Source organism: Aquarana catesbeiana, linkage group LG03 (genome assembly GCF_042186555.1).
Source record: "Aquarana catesbeiana isolate 2022-GZ linkage group LG03, ASM4218655v1, whole genome shotgun sequence".
Taxonomy (NCBI): Eukaryota; Metazoa; Chordata; class Amphibia; order Anura; family Ranidae; genus Aquarana; species Aquarana catesbeiana.
The window spans coordinates 734,033,261-734,051,417 of NC_133326.1; the positions used below are offsets into that span (position 1 = coordinate 734,033,261).

An 18,157-nucleotide genomic window follows, 5' to 3' on the forward strand; every position below is an offset into this window, starting at 1 on the left:
ATTTATCTTCGAAAAATTATCTTCCCATGTTGCAAAAATTAAGATTGACGCTGAAATTGTTCAATATATCATTCTTAGGTAAAATAACAGCCATCAAAATGTCAATTCTACCAAAGTTATTATACTTATTTAGGGCGCTCCCAATTAGATTAAATAAAATGACGATTACTAAATTTCAATCAGACGTCAACAAGTTTATATGGTCAGATTCCTACCCACGAATATCCAAAACTGTACTATACAAATCCTCAAAAAGCGGAGGTTTGGGACTCCCTGACTTCTGGTCATATTATTTAGCCGCGAGATGGTCACAGATAGCCCAATGGCACATCCACAACCCAAAGATCCCATGGGTCATATTTGAAAAAGATTCAGTGCTACCCTACTCAGTAGCTGGGTTATTGAAAAAAGGGAGGGGGGAAGGGAAAGAGGTATGATTCAAAGAACCCCTGGATGGACTTTAAAGGCACAGCAAATCAGGGAGATCATATGCAAAATAACAATATAATAAATTTTATTAAGTACAAATATATAAATAACAAAGACATTGACAAAAAATATAAAAAGCATCTGTGTGCGAGATATACGTGATGTGAGCCCCGGTGCGTCTACGCGTTTCGTTCTAAAGACTTAATAAAATGTATCATAATGTTATTTTGCATATGATCTCCCTTATTTGCTGTGCCTTTAAAGTCCGACCAGAGGTTCTTTGAATCACACCTCTTTCCCTTCCCCCCTCCCTTTTTTCAATAATTTAATTATACGGACGTGGCAATAGGTGTGTTTTCTTTTTATATTTTACTCAATAGCTGGGTTATTATGGGGCAATAAAATCTCTATTTACACCCTAGAAAAGCTTAACAAACTAGTAGCTCACTCATACCAATTGTGGAAATTACACAGTAAGAAATTTAAAATTACCTCCTCCACACCTCCTCATGCCTCTTTTATTGGTGACCCCAAGACAGTGGAGAATATATATGGTGGACTAACAACAGCATAATCACCCTGAAAAAATGTATAGAGAATGCCTCATTTACCTCCTTTTCGTCACTTAAAAATAAATATAACATCCCCAATATTGAACTTATTCCTCCAAAGTAGACCTTTCTACAACTCCCACTTTCCAATATCAGGCATTGTATCGCCCACATTCAGGGGAGGGCTGGCAGCCTTAAGCCTGGGGGGGCAAGTCCAGTCGAGTGGCCCGTTGTACCACCGAATTAGCTCACCATCCATGCCCACCAGGTTTTATAACTGATATTGATGTTATGAAGCAAGACAAATATGACACAGCAATGACAGCATGACCCCGATCTTGGTAAAGAGCGGATGACGCGGCTCTTTACCCATGTGATTGGCCAATAACAGCCAATCACATGTAAATGACAGCATGTGAGGAGAACCAATCAGCGGCATCTCCTTGCAGGGGAGACTGTATAATTAGGTCACTGATTACAGGGCAGCCCTAGCAGTGCCCAGCAAGTGACGCCAGTCTGTGCCCATCAGTGACACCAATCAGTGCTGCCTTTCAGTGCCCATCAGTGCCACCCATTAATGCCCATCATTGCCACCCATCGGTTTCCAACAATACCACCCATATGTTCCGCCTATCGGTGCTACCTAACAGTGCTGCCCATCAGTGCCACCTCCTATCAGTGAACTTCAGTGAATGAGAAAAATTACTTACAGTGCCTTGAAAAAGTATTAATACCCCTTGAAATGTTCCATATTTTGTCATGTTACAACCAGAAACGTATATGTATTTTATTGGGATTTTATGTGATAGACCAACATAAAGTGGCACATAATTGTGAAGTGGAAGGAAAATTATAAATGGTTTTCAATTTTTTTTACAAATAAATATGTGAAAAGTGTGGGGGGCATTTGTATGGTGCCCCCCTGAGTCAGTAATTTGTAGAACCCCCTTTCTCTACAATTACAGCTGCAAGTCTTTTTTGGGATGTCTCTACCAGCTTTGCACATCTAGAGAGGGACATTTTTGCCCATTTTTCTTTGTAAAATATCTCAAGCTCTGTCAGATTGAATGGAGAGCATCTGTGAACAGCAATCTTCAAGTCTTGCCAGAGATTCTCAATGGGATTTAGGTCTGGACTATGACTGGGCCATTCTAACACAGGAATATGCTTTGATCTAAACCATTCCATTGTCGCTCTGGCTGTATGTTTAGGGTCGTTGTCCTGCTGGAAGGTGAACCTCTGCCCCAGTCTCGTCTTTTGCAGGCTCTAAAGCCTCATACACACGACTGGACTTCCATCGGACAAATCTGTGGATTTTTGCCCAAAGGCGTTGTCCATGAACTTGTTTTGCATACACACGGCAGAACATTTTCAGCCAACATTCACAAAACCACGTGGTCTTTCAGCTCTTTAGTGCCCCCCTTTGGGCAACTTCTGCTATTGTTGTCTGATGTTTAGCATTGGTTCGAAGCATGCGTGTTTGTACTTTGGATTTTAGTCTTATGGATTTATACACATTTAGATAATCCGACGGAACACATTTGTTTTCGGTCAATTTGAGAGCATGTACAGCCAATATTTGGTACAATGGTGGTACAAAAGGTAATAGATGCGTGGAATGATTTGATGGGGGTGGCTCGGGGACAGTTGTTAGGTGGAGGTGGGGTAGGCTTACCTGAATAAATGAGTTTTCAGGGATCTCCTAAAGGTGGACAGGTTAGGGGCTGATCGGATATACCAGGGCAGGGAGTTCCAGAGGATGGGAGAGGCTCTGGAGAAGTCCAGAAGGCGAGCATGGGGGAGGTAACATGGGAGCTAGAGAGCAGGAGGTCATGGGAGGAGTGGAGGGGACAATTTGGGGCAATATCTGCAGTTGAGGTTGGTGATGTAGATGGGGGCGATGGTGTGAATGGCCTTGTATGTTGTGGTTAGCATTTTGAATCTTATATGGTGGGGTAGGGGAAGCCAGTGAAGCGATTGGCAGAGAGGAGCAGCAGTCATGGATCGGTTAGTGAGGTGTATTAGTCTAGCAGCAGCATTCATAATAGACTGAAGGGGGGATAGCCTGTGTAAGGGTAGGCCATTAACGAGATAGTTGTAGTAGTCAAGGCGGGAAATAATCAAGGAGTGAATAAGTTGCTTTGTGGTGTCATTAGTCAGGAAGTGTCGAATTCTGGAGATGTTGCGGAGGTTAAGGCGGCAGGATTTAGCCAGTGATTGGATGTGGGGGCTGAAGGAGGGGTTAGAGTCAAGGATTACACCCAGCACCCTGGCATGTGTGGAGGGACCAATGGTTGTGTTGTTGCTATTAATGGTGAAGTCACAGGAGGGGGACTGTGAAGGAGGAAATATATCAAACTCAGTTTTAGAAAGATTGAGTTTGAGAAAGTGGTGTGACATCCATACCGATATGTCATTCAGTAAGTTTGAGATCCACAAGGAGATCGAGGGGGTGAGTCAAGGAGTGGAGAGATTGATCTGGGCATAGAGGTGGTATTGGAAGCCATGGGAGGTTATCAACTGGCCCAGGGAAGAGGTATAGAGCGAGAATAAGAGGGGCCCAAGGACGGAGCCTTGGGGTACCCCAACAGAAAGAAGAAGAGAGGCGGAGGAGATGGAGTTGTAAGTGACACTGAAAGTGCACTGAGATAGGTAGGAGGAGAACCAGGATAAAGCAGAATCATGGAGGCCAAGGGAATGTAGTTTGCTGAGGAGGAGCAGGGGGTCAACTGTGTCGAAGGCAGAGAGGTCTAAGAGTATGAGTATGGAGTAATGGCCATTGGTTTTAGCAGTTAATAGGTCATTGTTGAGTTTTAGTGGGGCAGTTTTCAGTGGAATGTTGTGGACAGAAGCCGGACTGTAGGGGGTCGAGAAGGTTGTTGACCGTAAGGTAACGATTCATTCGGTCATGGACAAGACTTTCGATGAGCTTGGAGGCAAATGGGAGCAGGGAGATGGGTCTTAAGTTATTCAAACAGGTGGGGTCTAGTGAGGGTTTTTTAAGTATGGGGGTAACCAGTGCATGTTTAAGCGGGGAAGGAAAGGTGCCGGAGGAGAGGGAGAGGTTTTCCAAAAAATTATGTCCAAAAAATGATTTCTCATGATGTCCACAAAAAATGCCCCACAAGGTAAATGTCCCAGTGATCCTCTTGCTTGAATGACAGCAAAACATCAATGATGTCCTTCACAGTGGGATAGCAGTTCAACCAGTAATGCATCCCCGGCCCCATTTAGTGCCATATTTGGTTAATGACCCCAGCCAGAACTCCCCACCGCATTCTTTACATTGAGCTAAATGGGGCTGGGATGCATCACTGGTTACTGGTAACCACAGCCGTGAACAGGAAGCTGTCACTCATTGGTGGTGGTAGTAATATCGCTCCTAATAAATGATTTCCTGCACAGCCTGAGATTTACTGCAGCAAGCATGGAGACGGGCCATTAATTCACCCATTCGCCAAAGCAAGAACAGCTAGAGTTTGACTTGAACCCTGCATCTCTCTGAACTCAAACCTCATCTCTACTTATGTCTAAAGCAATATTCCCAATGCACATATTCCTGAGAATGATGGAAGAGTACGTGAGTATTGTAGCAACCACCAGCCAGAGGCCGGAATGATTCAAGGCAAAAAAGATATCACCAGCAAACCAGAGAACTACATAAAAGGGTCTAACACTTTATTGAACAATCACATCACAGCAGAAAATAGTGACATTTCAGAGCCACACAGAACCCTTTCATTAGGACCCCTCTGGTGTGCTGATGACATATTTTTTACTCTCATCCCTACTTAGGGTGCTACGGAGGGTCAAGATGACACAGAATGAATGTTCTGGGGTCACCGTGTGAGACAGGATTCCCCAATGTCATTAGGTGACACGGGGTGCTGTGGAATCTCTGGAACTTACAGGGTGCTGCAAGGTTACTGGGAGTCACAGGATGCTCTGTGGTCACTGGAAGTCATAAGACACTCTGGGGGTCACTGGGTGACACAAGATGCTCTGGGGTCACTGGAAGTCAAAGGATGCTCTAGGGTCACTGGGTGACACGGGATGCTCTGGGGTCACTGCAAGACATAGGATGCTCTGAGGTCACTGGGTGACACAAGATGCAGGACACCCTGCAATCACTGTGGAAACACAGGATTGACACAGATCCCGGCTGTCTCCCTGTCTCCAGTGATGTCACATCTGCCCTGCAGTTCACGGTGGTTCTCCCAGCTTCTCTGGACGATATAAAGCAATTACACAGCACCAGAAACGTCTGTGGTCCCTGTTCGCAGTGCAATGTCCACGAGAAGTTACAGAGTGCTGCAAGGTCACTGGAAGTCATAGGACACTTTGGGGTCATTGGAAGTCAGAGGATGTTTTGGGGTTATTGGAAGTCACAGGATGCTCTTGGGTCACTGGAGGTCACAGGATTCTCTGGGGTCACTGGAAGTCATAGGATGCTTTGGGGTAACTGGAAGTCATGGGATGCTCTTGGGTCACTGGAAGTCATAGCATTCTTTGGGGTCATTGGAAGTCATTGGATGTTCTGGGGTCATTGGAAGTCACAGGATGCTCTGGGTTCACTGGAAGTCACAGAATGCTCTGGGGTCACTGGAAGTCATAGGATGCTCTGGGGTCACTGGAAGTTACAGGATGCTCTGGGGTCAAGGGTGATGCAGGACACCCTGAAATCACTGTGCAAACACAGAATTGACACAGATCCCGGCTGTCTCCCTGTCTCCAGTGATGTCACATCCGCCCTGCAGTTCACGGTGGTTCTCCCAGCTTTTCTGGATGCTATAAAGCAATTACACAGCACCAGAAACATCTGTGGTCTCCGTTCGCAGTGCAATGTCCACGAGATGGACTGGAGGGGCTCCCCTGTGCACCAGATGAACTTGTTTTTAATCTTGTTTCTGTGAGTGTGCTTAATCCTTTGATTAAATTGTTCATTTTTTAATGCTACACTCAGGTGGCGCTTCCTGTTTTGTCCTTTTCACTTGACACAGACATACAGAGGTCATTTCAAATGCTGAGATCATGGGAGACACAAGAGTCACTAAAGACACAAGAGTTGTGGTATCCATGGAGATGATGGAAACACTGCGGTCACTGGAGTCACAGGAGCACTGAGGACACAGGAGATACAGGAACATTGGATACCCAGGAACACTATGGACACTAGAGATTCAGCCATACTGTAGGTAGTGGGGGGCTGGTCATAGAGATGCATTGTCAAATGCTGAGCACCATGCTGTCTAGTGAGGGGAGAAGGGAGTAATGTAAGGCTTATTAAATGCTTTTTATTAACTGTACCCTATATCCTTAAGGTCCACAACTGCATTACATTGCAGTAAAACATATATTTTTTTATTCTATGCAGGAAAACAACAACAAGTAGACACATGATAAGGAATTGGAGGAATGTTCCATCCTAGGAGGGTCACTAGTCACATCTTAAATACTTGGAAAGAGAGGTGTGTGCAATATTTCCTCTACAGCCCCATAATCCAGCTGTCTGATTTCCAGGTAAGATGTCACTTTATTTGGAGGAATTGTCTGTAGTCTTTGTCTGTTATCATTTTATCTGTGTATAAGTAGATCGATAGATAGATAGATAGATAGATAGATAGATAGATAGATAGATAGATAGATAGATAGATAGATAGATAGATAGATAGATAGATTGTGGATCAGGATGAGAACATTCTGAGTGGGACCTGATAATGGACCATGGGGAAAATAGAAAAGAAGAGAGACTTAGCATGGATGGGGACTGAGTGGAAGATGGCTGGGGTGAAAGAGGTAGAGCAAGAACTGATCTTAAACAGAGGACTAAGGAGGAATTGTGTGATCTCTCCTCGGACCATGGGGAGGGGAGAAGAGGTTGAAGGGGTGATTAACATGGTTGGGGAAAGAGGGGATGGTTGTGGTTTGGTTTAGTAGGTGGAGTGGTATCTGACCATAGACCATGGGGAGAATAGACAAAGGAAAGCTAACATGGATGTGGACTGAGTGAAAGAGAATTGTGGTCTGGATGAAAGGAGGTAGAGTGGGATCTGATCTTGGACAGAGGAGAGAGGGGACAGTTTATGATCTGGCCATTGACCATAGGGAAAAGATGCTGAGATTGACTGAGAATGGCTGAGGGAAGATGGTTGTAGTTGGGTAGAGTGAGCAGAGTGGTATCTGACTGTGAACCATGGCCACCGTGTTGGTTGTTGGCTATATCTATATATCAAGCTTAGTTTTGGATTTCTGATTGGCCATATCCACTCACAGCAGTGGGCAGCTCTCTATTCTACTAATATATAAATACTGCTGAGCTGAGATTCACACCATTCTATCCAATAATTGATGTTTGTTATTCAGGGAGATGGAGCTGTGTGTGCCGCTCTTCCTAATGGTGATCCTGGCTTCTTGGGCACAAGAAGGTAGGTGATATGACTTGATGAAAACTGCTGTTGTTGATTTAAAGTCTCTAGCACAGGAAGGTAGGTGATTCGACCTGCACACAAATACTGTTGGTGATCCCGGAGTCTCTGATAGTCTTCATGATCCCATGACTAAGCTCAGGGAGATGGAGTGAACCACATTGGGGGCGTGGCCTGGCGGGAGCCCAGGCTGAGGTTGCCTCTCTTATTACCATAGAACACCATGGATGTGTGGCACCAGGGATTTTTTCCTCTTTTCCCTCTAGTTTTCAGGTGGGTTGGGGGAAATGAGGTTGGTTATACCAGGTTCTCCAACTACACCATTTTGTGGACAGGACCCAGCACGTCTGTGCAATAGGGGTACGATTTCCAGAGGCATTCACACCAATGCCCGGGACCAGATGGGAACTGTGGTCATGTGAAAGTCTAACATTAAGGCAGTCTCCCAACTCAGAGATGAGCCGACATTGAAAGTAGTATATAGCCATTTCTCTAATTTTCAAGAGCTGTCCCATTGCTCTACTCCCAGTGTGTACATGTGTTGCATTCAGAGTAGTGGGCCGACCCACGCTATCTCCACCAGCCAGTGTATCTTCGCTACCTCACTCCCTTTAATGGCATGAAACCCCACCAGACACAAAGCATGGGTCCCATAGGTGTCCTGTGTTAACTCCTTACATGCAGTAACTATTAGTCAGGATAGGGACCTCTGTGTTGCTGGTCTGCTCCCAGTTGCCATGAGAGATAGATCGCTAGGGAGGGAGCCCAAATAGCAACCCCCTCGCTACCAGAGGATACCCCACCTTCCCCAGGTACCACATCTCCCCTCTGTGTCAGTGACTTTGCGACTTGGCTTGGTTGCCCTTGGCAATGACTTGTTCTTCATTGAAGTGCAGCTTACTTGTCACTGTGATGTCGTGTGCTTCATACACCTTAAAGACCCAGGTTCTTTGTATATGTCATCCCCATTATGTACCCCTTTATGAGTAATTTCAGATCAGGCTTAGGAAAAGGTTAACAGTCTTTACACTTCTTCTTAGAGAAAACATGATACAGGATAAAATCTCGACTAGTTTCTTATAACTTTAACAAACTATAAATTGGCCCAAGCATACCTTGCACTGAAGTTAGCATCCAATGTTTGTTGGCAAGTCCATGGCTGGCAGCACCCTAGGATTCTCTGCATTATTCTTCTTCTTCTGTATTGAAGGGCAGCAGCAGTCTCATGTGTATGGCACTCCTATACCCCAAATGGTTCCATCTGCACTCTGCAGGCCTCAGCCCTCCCCCAATTTAAAGCACAGGTGGGCTGGCTGCAACCCAAAAATCCTGTAAACTGGTTGGCAGGGATTAACACTTACCCACCCCAGCCTGGGCCACTACCTGACTCACTTAATCAGGCGGTGTATAAATACTGCTGGCAGAAAATCTTTGAAAGGGCAGGATTTTGTGGAGCAAATGGATGTCAAAACTGTGTAGCCCCTTCTAGGTAGGTTGCTGGGTAGGCTAGCTACATTTAGTTCTTTTTGGCTCCCTTGTAATCAGTGGAGCAGTGTGTGGTTACTTTGGGCTGTTCTTGGTTTTACTGGCTGCAGGTCTGACTGTTTCCTCCAGAAGGCAGGAGGAAACATTCATGCCAGTGATACTAAGATTCTGGAATTTGGAAATTTGGAATCTGGAAAAAGGGCCAAGGTGAGTCTGCTGCCAAATAGTGGCTAATCAAAGATGTAGTACACTGGAACTCTCCCACAGTGAGGGCATCAAAAGTGGTGCATCTTCAATCAAAAAGCAAGGGAATTATATCTACTCTTACCGGAACAGGTGGACTCGAATGTCAGCGACAACGAGTCAGAAAGGCAAGGATGCTGAGAATCGGCAGATCAATGAGACTCCAGGGGACCAAGGACCTCCAAACACGACTCCAAGAGATGTTGTGAACAGCCGCCGCACCAGACCTCGGATGTTGGAAACACCAGGACTGGAACTTGGGTACAGGAGGTCACAACTGGGCCACAAAGGAACTCTTGTTTATGCAAAGAAAAAAATTGCCTCCATTTGGTGTTTTTTTTATTTCTAAAAATCAGCAATATGCCCCAGTTGAAGTCCTATGGGATGAAACGCGTCGGACTTGGCTTTCTGCTTCTTACATTGCCCCCTATTTTTACTCTGTGATCACAGTTTTTTTTCATATATATGTATGCTGTTTTTTTTTTTTTTTTTTTGGAGTTCCAGTGTACTACATCTTTGATTAGCCACTATTTGGCGGCGGACTCACCTTGGCCATTTTTAGGACCTTTACAGGCATTGGACTTTTTCACATTTCCATTATTTTTGTACGATTCAAAGATAGTTTTTGCATTTTTCACAAACATATGCATATGTTTTTATCTTTTAGTGTTACATTTTATATTATTCACTTTCCAGTATTCTTGTCACATTGTTTATGTAGCAGCTTTTTTCACGTTGCTTTGGAGTTAGTGCAGTAATATTTATATCCACATCAATACTAATGTTTGCCTGGCCTGAGATATTTCTGATGGTATCTCAGTGCTGTTCATTTTCTGGGCCATTACTAGAGGGACTGTCCTAAGAATTAGTGGCAACATGGAGAGAGTCCTCTGCTTACTGTTCAGTGTTTATGGAGTATCCCACAGCTCCCTGCGCCCTATCCAAGTTATTCAGCAATACATTTAAAAAAAAATCCATCCCTGAAGTTGTTCATTGAGACAGATAGAGTGACTGTTGCTGTGTGGCTGACTGCCTTTGCACTAATCTGGGTAAGGAACATGGGACAAAAGAGCGGCCCTTAAGGGAGTGAGCACTACAACTGCTTGTGCTGTCAGACCGATAAGAAGATGTGGCGAGATTCTTCATAACCTGCAGGGAGGTGGAGGGAACAGAATACATTTCCTGACTTATAATCAACAGCCAATAGCCTAGACCTCATAACCCAGTTACAGTATGTATGGCAGCAGACCCCTTAACAACCAATGTGTCTCAGAATGGACGACTATGATAAGGACCTGGCTCTGGCTCTTGTATGAAAAGTAATTCATTAACATGAGTTTGACCCACACAACTTCTCCCCACTGCACCCCATCTTTTCATTTATTCTAATGGCCTTGAACCCCCTACTAAGCGCTCTATATAAAGTGTTATTTGGCTGACATCAAATGACTCATTGCTATGGCACCAGGAGCCATGATTATTATGATACCATAAAATGATGGGACCACACTGCATTGAGCGATCATGAGAAGAAGAGAGAGCACTGATCTCCATTCAACCACGTCACCAGTTATTGCTGGTGGTGGGTTCTTGGAGTTGGATCCTGCAGATGACTGACCCTAAGAGGTTGTGGGACATGTGTGAGACACGTGTGGGAAGTGTGTGGAATGTGTGAGAAGTGTAAGAACTGTTTTTGACCAGAGACACCACTTACCCTGAGAAGTAGGACACTAAGCCCTCACAAGTGCAAAGTAGTCTGAATTTTATAAGAGAAAGTCAATCCAGGCAACTTCAGACCAGGCTAAAAACAGTTAAAGCCGACCACTTCATGTGTCCAGAGTGTTTTCTCAGGGTGTTCAGATCTTCCTCTGCTCACTTGTTTAACTTTTGAGGGGTTAAGATCATTTTAACCCTTATTTTTCCAAGCTCAGTCTTTCTATCTTCATACAATACAGAATTCTTCCTGAAAGATATACAGTATGAATCCACCTCCGAACCCAAATCATTCTATCTGTTAGAGCTCCATGACCTCCTCATTGGAAACAATTGTGTCACAGGGAAGACCCCAGTTCTATCATGTCATCCCTAGGGGGGTGGTCAGAGTCTCACTTTGTGACATTCATTTTGCTTCCTCTTCTAGTGGTATCTTCCTTCTATCACCCCCTTATTTTATTGTATTAATATTTAATATACATCATGGTTGTTATTATATCTTCCCTCTGGCCTTCTCTTCAGTCTAGTATGGTTGCACCGGATCCTCTCCTGGATTGAAATGGCTTCCCTTTATTTCACTGCACACTGTGAGCTTCTCACAATGTGCATTAGAAGCTGCAGCAATGCAGATAGAACCCGCCTCATTTTGTGGCTGGAAAACATCTAACCCTCACCTCCACAGCCTGACTGCCTTGGCCCACTATTTTCATTTGTTGGATTTCAGTTCTGTTGTTAATGGCCGGCTCACATGTGTGTATTACTTGGGCAGTCTGAATGCAAATACAACCTGCATAGGGACGCCCACTCCTCCAGAGCGACACCCACCCATCAAGGCATTTTGATATTTGCATAACTCCTCCCAATAGCCAGCCCACTGCTTGCATCATGTCTGTGGACTCTTGAGAGGAGTAGTGAGGCAGGGAGCTGGGATGTTTCCAGGAAGCTTTGTACAGCCCCCTGCCAGCCCCTCCCACCAGCCATGATCTGCCTGCACTCCATAGAGTAGAATAGAGAACCAGTGATGATGTCACTGAGTCCTAAATGAGGAATCTAATGAGAAGAGAAATACTTTTTTTAAAAGGGTGATTAGCATGTGGATGGGGGAACCAGGGAAGCAACACTATAAGGTGATTAAACTTCAGTATAAGGTCCCATTGCTTCCAACAGTTCAATCTCACCTCCACCATGAGCTTCTCACACATAATCAATTAAACAGGGTTCTGCAATCCCCATATTAACCAAGCTGAAATGTCCCTCCTCTCTACTGTGTAGCATACAAACTATCCAATGTAATAAAATCTAAATTAGCATATTATGGAGTGTATTATATTTGGTTCTGCATGGTAGGAATGCTTCCCTTGGGACTTGGCCAGCACTATCGGAGGGGTCAAGCAGGGTTGCGTACACACAGTTGCTTTAACAATATAAACTTTAAAATGATTATTCATGGCACTCCTCATTCACCAATACAGCTTTGTAGGACCAAGCTCCTCATGGCCTCCAATAGTTGGGTAGCGACAGAGAACCGTCTCTACAATACCCACATATACAGTAGCTCAGAACATAAACCATTCACCCATCAGCGAGGTTCAGCACTACCTCAAACACCTACACTGACCATAACAGAAGGCTAATGCCACGTACACACGGTCGGAAATGCCGCCAGCAAAAGTCCGATGTGAGCTTTTGGTCGGAAAATGCGACCGTGTGTATGCTCCATCTGACTTTTGCTGGCGGCATTTTGGCCAGCAAAAGATTGAGAGCAGGTTCTCAATTTTTTCCAACGGAAAAAGTTCCGATCGGAAATTCCGATCGTCTGTGGCAATTCCGACGCGCAAAATTCCAACGCTCTGTAACAATTCCACGCATGCCCAGAAGCATTTAACTTCATTTTCTTGGCTCGTCACCGCGTTCTTGACGGTCGAAAGTTCAAAGAACTTTTGTGTGACCGTGTGTATGCAAGGCAAGCTTGAGCGGAATCCCGTCGGAAAAAACCTGGATGGAAAATCCGCTCATGTGTACGCGGCATAAGAGAAAGCGAGATCCTCACAGAGGTTTCAACCATCCACACTCCATCCATAATGGACAAATAACAATTTAGGCTTTAGGTACACTTAAAATGTATACATTGATTTGCAGCAGTAATGTGTTTTATGTTTTTCTTTGTTTTCCAGACTTGGAGGGTAAAGTGTTCATCTTCCCTAGAGACAGGAGCTCAGATCATGTCATTCTGAAACCTGCAATTACAAAGCCATTGCAGAAAGTCAGCATCTGTCTAAATGTCTACAGTGATCTTTCACGTACTTATAGTCCCTTCTCTCTCGCTACTACAGAAAAGAGTCCTGCTTTTATATTCTACTCAAACTCCCTAAATCTCTGGTCCATAGCAGTAAATGGAATTCTTGAATATATTAAGACAGACACGGATTCCTTGAACTGGAGACACATCTGTGTGACCTGGGACTCTGACACTGGTGTGGTCCAATTTTGGGCCAATGGAAAGCTCTACCCCAGAAAAGTCTTATCAAAAGGGTCTTCTATCAATGGTATAACCAGCATTGTTCTGGGGCAGGTTCATAATAATTTGGGGGAAATTATGACTTCTTCCTATTCATTTTTTGGAGAAATAAGTGATGTCCACATGTGGGATGTTGTCCTGACTCCAAGAGACATCCAGAAAGTCATCTCTGGTGACCGCTATGGAAATGTCATTAGTTGGAAGTCTCTAGTCTATGAAATGATAGGGGAAGTTCTTCTTCAACCTAAACTTCAATGCAAGTCTGGGGGGTCCGTCAGCTCAGTATGTATACCATGTTATTAAAGTGTAAATAAAAAGCCAAAACTTTTTGGGGGTTTGGGTAGAGTAGGAAAGGGTTAAAATCAACATCAGGTTCTTGTTGCTGCTTCTGTCCTGCTGGGGAGATTTATCTTCACTTCCTCCCTCAGAGAAACAATGGGAAATGTGAAGAAATCTCCACAAAGTCACCAGCACATTGGTCCCTATTGGAAGATTTCCTATTACCTTCTGCTCTCTAAAATTCCAAAAACAACGTCCACCAGGACCAACACAAAGAGTGAATCTCCCCAGCACAGACACAAACAGCCATGAACACTTGGTAGAGGGTCTAACCCTTCCAGACACCATCCAATACAAAAAAAATGTTTTGTCTTCACCTACGCTTGAAGTGGTGGCAGGTTCTGGAAATTGGCATGGGTTTTGTGGGTATCGGTTTCTGCATTAAAAATATTAGCATGCAATATCCATCACAGATACAGTAACAGTTATTCCAAGCTTTGTATATTTAGGTTGCATCATAACCTGAATTAAAAATGTAATATTCACTTATTGACCCTTCTCCTCAATGGAAGCACCAATCCCAACACATAACCACGATAAGCAGGCTGCTATTGCTGATCCACTGAAGAACAATTTATTAAGGATCCAAAATGAACTGCCTACATTTACATTATTGCCCCTATAAGAAAATATTGGGCTTCCTTCTTAATTGCTCTTCTAATAAGGTATATTGTTTCTTATTAGGGCAGTGATGTCATACAGGGGGTGGTGATGACATCACAGGAGGTTGGTAGTTTCTCGGAATGTTCTCCATGAAGCAGCCCTTTTGTCATTCTGACAGTGCTGGTCTTTTGTAGTATAAGGTCACTCATCCAGGTGAAATGAAGTTTGGCTGGTTGGCCTGAGCTTATGGGGTTGATTTACTAAAGGCAAATAGACTATGCACTTTGGAAAGTGCAGTTGCCCTCTGCAAGTGCAGATGCTCCAGAGCTTAGTAAATGAGGTAAGGCTTCACTTTGCAAAGGGTACCCAATCACGTGCATGGAAAATTAAAAAAAAACAGCATTTTTGCTCGCACATGATTGGATGTTGGAAGTCAGCAGAGTATCTGCTCATTTACTAAGCTCTGGAGCAACTGCATTTGCAGAGTGCACAGTCTTTTTCCCTTTAGTAAATCAACCCCTATGTCTGCCGGGACTTTAATGAACCGGCCCACTCATCTCTATGAAAAATCTCTGGGTCACTGACCAGGAGCGAACACACAGCATGTGACCTGATCTGCATGCTTTCTCCAATGAAGTAACTCCAAAAGTTTTTAAAGTTGAAGTCCAGGTATGAGTTTTATTGCATAGTTATATTGGTCCAGCTTGGACAAAATGAAAGCATACATGTGTCACACCTGTGGGAAGTGGACAATCACCACCTCTAATTTAGTGATTTTTCACGCCTTCCAGGTCCCGTGTCGAGTGGCTACCCTGCTGCATATCAACCACAGGGGGCCTCTCCCTTGGCACGGGCGGTATTCACAGAACGCCCTGTATTTTTCTCAATGAATGCAGAACATTCTCTGATTGGACATGGGGGCGATTGTGATGTCATCCTCCTGTCTACATGCCTCATCCAGTCAGAGAACAACTTGCATTTATTGAGGAAAATGCATGGTGTTCTGTGAATGGACCCATTAGGTGGTGGGATCACTGCAATAGTGGTGAGTACAACCATGGCTGCTGTTAAAAATCACAAGGCCCAATACAGCTTACCTGACAGCAGACCGGCCCGAAAGTGACTGAGGACACAGATTTATCGGTCCCGTTCTCTACAGCCTTAGCTGCACAGTTGAATGAATAGGAGGCACTCTGAGGCTTCCTGTTCATGCACAAGCTGAATCATAGTAATCACAGTACTATGATTCAGTGATGAATGGACACAGGAGTGATTGGTACCGATCGCTCACTGTGTTCATTAAGGAAAGCAAGGGGCCAGTAAATTACATTCCCCTGTGTGCCTACAGCAGCTGCCGGCAGATGAGGAGGGAAGCAGATTGAAGGGGTGCATGCGCTAGAAATAATCCCCTTGCAGTGCAGCCGGTGGGATGGAGAGGAGGAGAAGCTTTCCGCGCTGCAGGGGGGAGACAGAAGAGGATTGGTAAGACAGTACAGCAGGTCCTCCTACTCAGCAGGTGCCCGGGCCCCCATTTTGAACTGATGGGTCCCAGGCCCAGTACAGGAGGGCTGGCTGTACTGCCTTATCAGAGGCCCTGACTACAACACCGATTTTCACAGGTACAACATATGGACCAATCTAATGTGCAATAAAATGACAGCCAGGGCAGTGATCAGCAATGGCAGCCTTTGTAGTCATAATCCACCAATAACAGGAACAATTTTTAAAGCGGTACTCTACCCACCTCCATTCCAGCTATGTACATGGGCTGTCTCATTTACTTCTTTGAGGTTCAATATCTTTACCATCTTGGTCAGGCTGGGGGATGACATATCTCCAGGGGCGGACTGACAACTCATGGGGCCCCTGGGCAATAGGAGATTATGAGGCCCCTGGGCAATAGGAGAAGATTATGGGGCCCCCGGGCAATAGGAGATTATGGGGCCCCCAGGCAATAGATTATGGGGCCACACAGTATACACACACACACACACACACACACACATACAGTATACACACACAGACACACAATATACACACACAGAATACACACACACTGAAAAGGTACTGGAGAGGCGGGGCAGCTACAATCTTGGGATTTAAAAAAAAACCACAAATTTTTACATACTGTCCCTGGCTGGCAACCCTGATAGGGCCCTTAGTGGCATGGGGCCCTCGGGCAGTGCCCGAGTGCCCGAATGGTCAGTCCGCCCCTGCATATCTCCCACTCATGTGCAAAGGTACTCATTTGCCCTGGCACCCGGCCTATGCAGGGAACTTACGCCGATCTGCACATGCGCTCATATGGAGCTCAGTATAATCAATCCCTGTCATTTAAAAACACGTGGACCAGGAGGATTCACCTGCAGAGAATGTGTGAAGAATGTCACATCCTCTGTATATGGCCGGGGTAGGCAACCTCGGCCCTCCAGCTGTGGTGAAACTACAAATCCCATCATGCCACCGCCTCTAGGAGCCATGCCTGTGATTGTCAGGGTCTTGCAATGTCTCATGGGACTTGTAGATTCACCACAGCTGGAGGGCCGAGGTGGCCTACCCCTGGTATATGGCATAGTATGTCTCTTCTGAAATATTAAAAAACCTTACTGTTTATATATATTTTTTCTTTCATCTAAGTTTGTACGCCAAATCCTTCTACTGTAACACAAGCCGTACAGCGACACCAAATAAAATGCATGGATCCAATGTACAGATAGTGTGTCCTCTGTGAGCTTTCTTCTCCAGAGCGGTCAAAGGAAAGAAAACATTCTGTACCAACCCGTCAGAAGGTTTCTTTTGTCTTCAAGCCTGAGCAGCTTCAAATTTGATTAGCTGTTACAATATGCCCTCCTAGTCCCGTTGCACATGGCTGGCAGCTCACGAAAGTTGAATCAAATAGAAGTCAGTATAAAGCCCTGTGAAGGGCAGTTTATTCATTTGGGAATGTGATGAGTTACTATAAAAAGATTGGTTTGACATATGAACATTGTTACATTGTGACAGATGGGTTTAATTTGTAAACTGCTGCATATTCTGGTCATCTTTCCTGGCTCCAATCTCCATCCAGATGTCTTTGTCCCGCACAATGGCCTTCCATTCTGGGCTCTCCAGTTTGCCATGAATCCTGGTGATAAATGTGATCATTGTGATAAGAGCAGGAATAACAATATGGCCGCCCCCAACACAAGGGGAGGATCCATGATCTCCACCTATAATCAGACACCAATCCTGATAGTTTACAGCATTTGTCAGTGGACTTCAGTGTCCATATCTGCTGTGATGAACATTGACTATAGGACACAACCGGGACTACTTCATCAGGGGACACAATACCAATGTCCATCACATCAGGGGACACAATGTCAATGTCCAACACATCAGAGGACACAATGTCAATGTCCAACACATCAGGGGATACAATGTCAATGTCCATCACATCAGAGGACACAATGTCAATGTCCAACACATCAGGGGACACAATGTCAATGTCCATCACATCAGGGGACACAATGTCAATGTCCAACACATCAGGGGACACAATGCCAATGACATCAGGAGACACAATGTCAATGTCCAACACATCAGGGGACACAATGCCAATGACATCAGGAGACACAATGTCAATGTCCAACACATGAGGGGACACAATGCCAATGTCCAACACATCAGGGGACACAATGCCAATGTCCAAAACATCAGGGGACACAATGCCAATGACATCAGGAGACACAATGTCAATGTCCAACACATCAGGGGACACAATGCCAATGTCCAACACATCAGGGGACACAATGCCAATGACATCAGGGGACACAATGTCAATGTCCAACACATCAGGGGACACAATGCCA

The 18,157-nt window shown here is 44.8% G+C and overlaps 1 protein-coding gene across 1 annotated transcript; it reads left to right on the forward strand.

Moving 5' to 3' along the window:
- Positions 1–7,339: 7,339 nt before the first annotated feature.
- Positions 7,340–14,129, forward strand: LOC141133847 (C-reactive protein-like). Its single transcript, XM_073623427.1, has 2 exons — positions 7,340–7,405; positions 13,021–14,129. Exons 1-2 carry the CDS (start codon positions 7,348–7,350, stop codon positions 13,665–13,667), a joined length of 705 nt encoding a protein of 234 aa, XP_073479528.1. The 5' UTR covers positions 7,340–7,347; the 3' UTR covers positions 13,668–14,129.
- Positions 14,130–18,157: the final 4,028 nt, after the last annotated feature.